At 36.8% G+C, this 1,083-nt stretch overlaps 2 protein-coding genes across 2 annotated transcripts in view; one reads left to right on the forward strand and one right to left on the reverse strand.

Moving 5' to 3' along the window:
• The window catches only part of LOC119594021 (extended synaptotagmin-2-like), a gene marked incomplete at its 3' end in the record, with an annotated part of 82,615 nt that overhangs the window by 54,794 nt on the left and 26,738 nt on the right, over window positions 1-1,083 (forward strand).
• Window positions 924-1,083, reverse strand: part of LOC119594022 (extended synaptotagmin-2-like) — a gene marked incomplete at its 3' end in the record, with an annotated part of 15,454 nt that continues 15,294 nt past the window's right edge. Inside the window, 1 exon segment of the mRNA XM_037943051.1 lies at window positions 924-1,083. Within this exon segment, the coding sequence (XP_037798979.1) occupies window positions 924-1,083 (160 nt within the window).

Below are 1,083 nucleotides of genomic sequence, written 5' to 3' on the forward strand. Positions count from 1 at the left end.
AACAGCAGTTCAATTGTAGCAAGCCTGTGATTGGGGCAATGCAGTCCTTGAAATGACCCATCAACATTGTGTTAATTCTTAGTTAAGAAAATATAAAAAACATTTAATAATTAGACAATAAATAAAAATGTGTGTGAGACTGCAGAAAGTGATTTGCATTCAATTATAATAAAGGATCTAGGGTCTATAACATATTCCCAGCCAAAATCACCACTGACTGTGTACAGTACTAAAATTCCAATCTAAATATGATTGTTTTATCTGCCATCTTTTGTTGTTGTTACATTCACTGCTGTACATTTCTTAGCATTTGTTATAAAATAAAAGCACTTCACAGGATACAAGAGAAGTCTGAGGGGATGAAATATTAGAATTAAAAAAAGGGATTTGATAAATTTGGCATAACCTTCACACCGTGTTCATATATTCCTTGTGTTAATGTGTAATTTCAAGAGTATATATACAGCAAATAGCTTATGAAAAGCAAGCATTCCACACTGCCTTGTTTGAAAGAAATGAGGTCTAATATAGTTCATGCCTCCAACTTGAAAACAATAAAAATTTACTTATTGAGTCTAGAACAACTAGGTCAAATGGACACCCTTTCCAATGTTGCACTCAATTTACATAACCATGTAATAAATAAGAGAACACACAGAGCTTAACCTAGTTCCAAAAATTACACATAAAATATACATAAAGCAATTATCTCCTCACTTTAAGATTCCTACCACAAAAATCCAAGTTCTACTGCACTGATAAGGCATACCAAAACATGCATTTAGCTGTAAAAGCTTAATCTCAATGAAGAAAATGGAAATGAAAGGCCAAAGACTCATGAGCTGTACTACTTTGAGGGACAAGCAGTCCATGGTCATGCCATCTACTAACTCTGAGCCCTGGACATCATGAGAGTGTCTTACCAGCATCTGTGGCCACACTTGGGCCTTCGCTCTGGTCTGCCAACGACCCAGGTTCCCTTACAGGGGCAGACTTTTGTTCAGGACCATCAGCAGGAATAGGATCAGGAATGCCAACTGACTCTTTGGATGGGATAGAGTGTGCAGGTGTGGATGGTGGCAT

Source organism: Penaeus monodon, chromosome 33 (assembly GCF_015228065.2).
Source record: "Penaeus monodon isolate SGIC_2016 chromosome 33, NSTDA_Pmon_1, whole genome shotgun sequence".
Lineage (NCBI taxonomy): Eukaryota > Metazoa > Arthropoda > Malacostraca > Decapoda > Penaeidae > Penaeus > Penaeus monodon.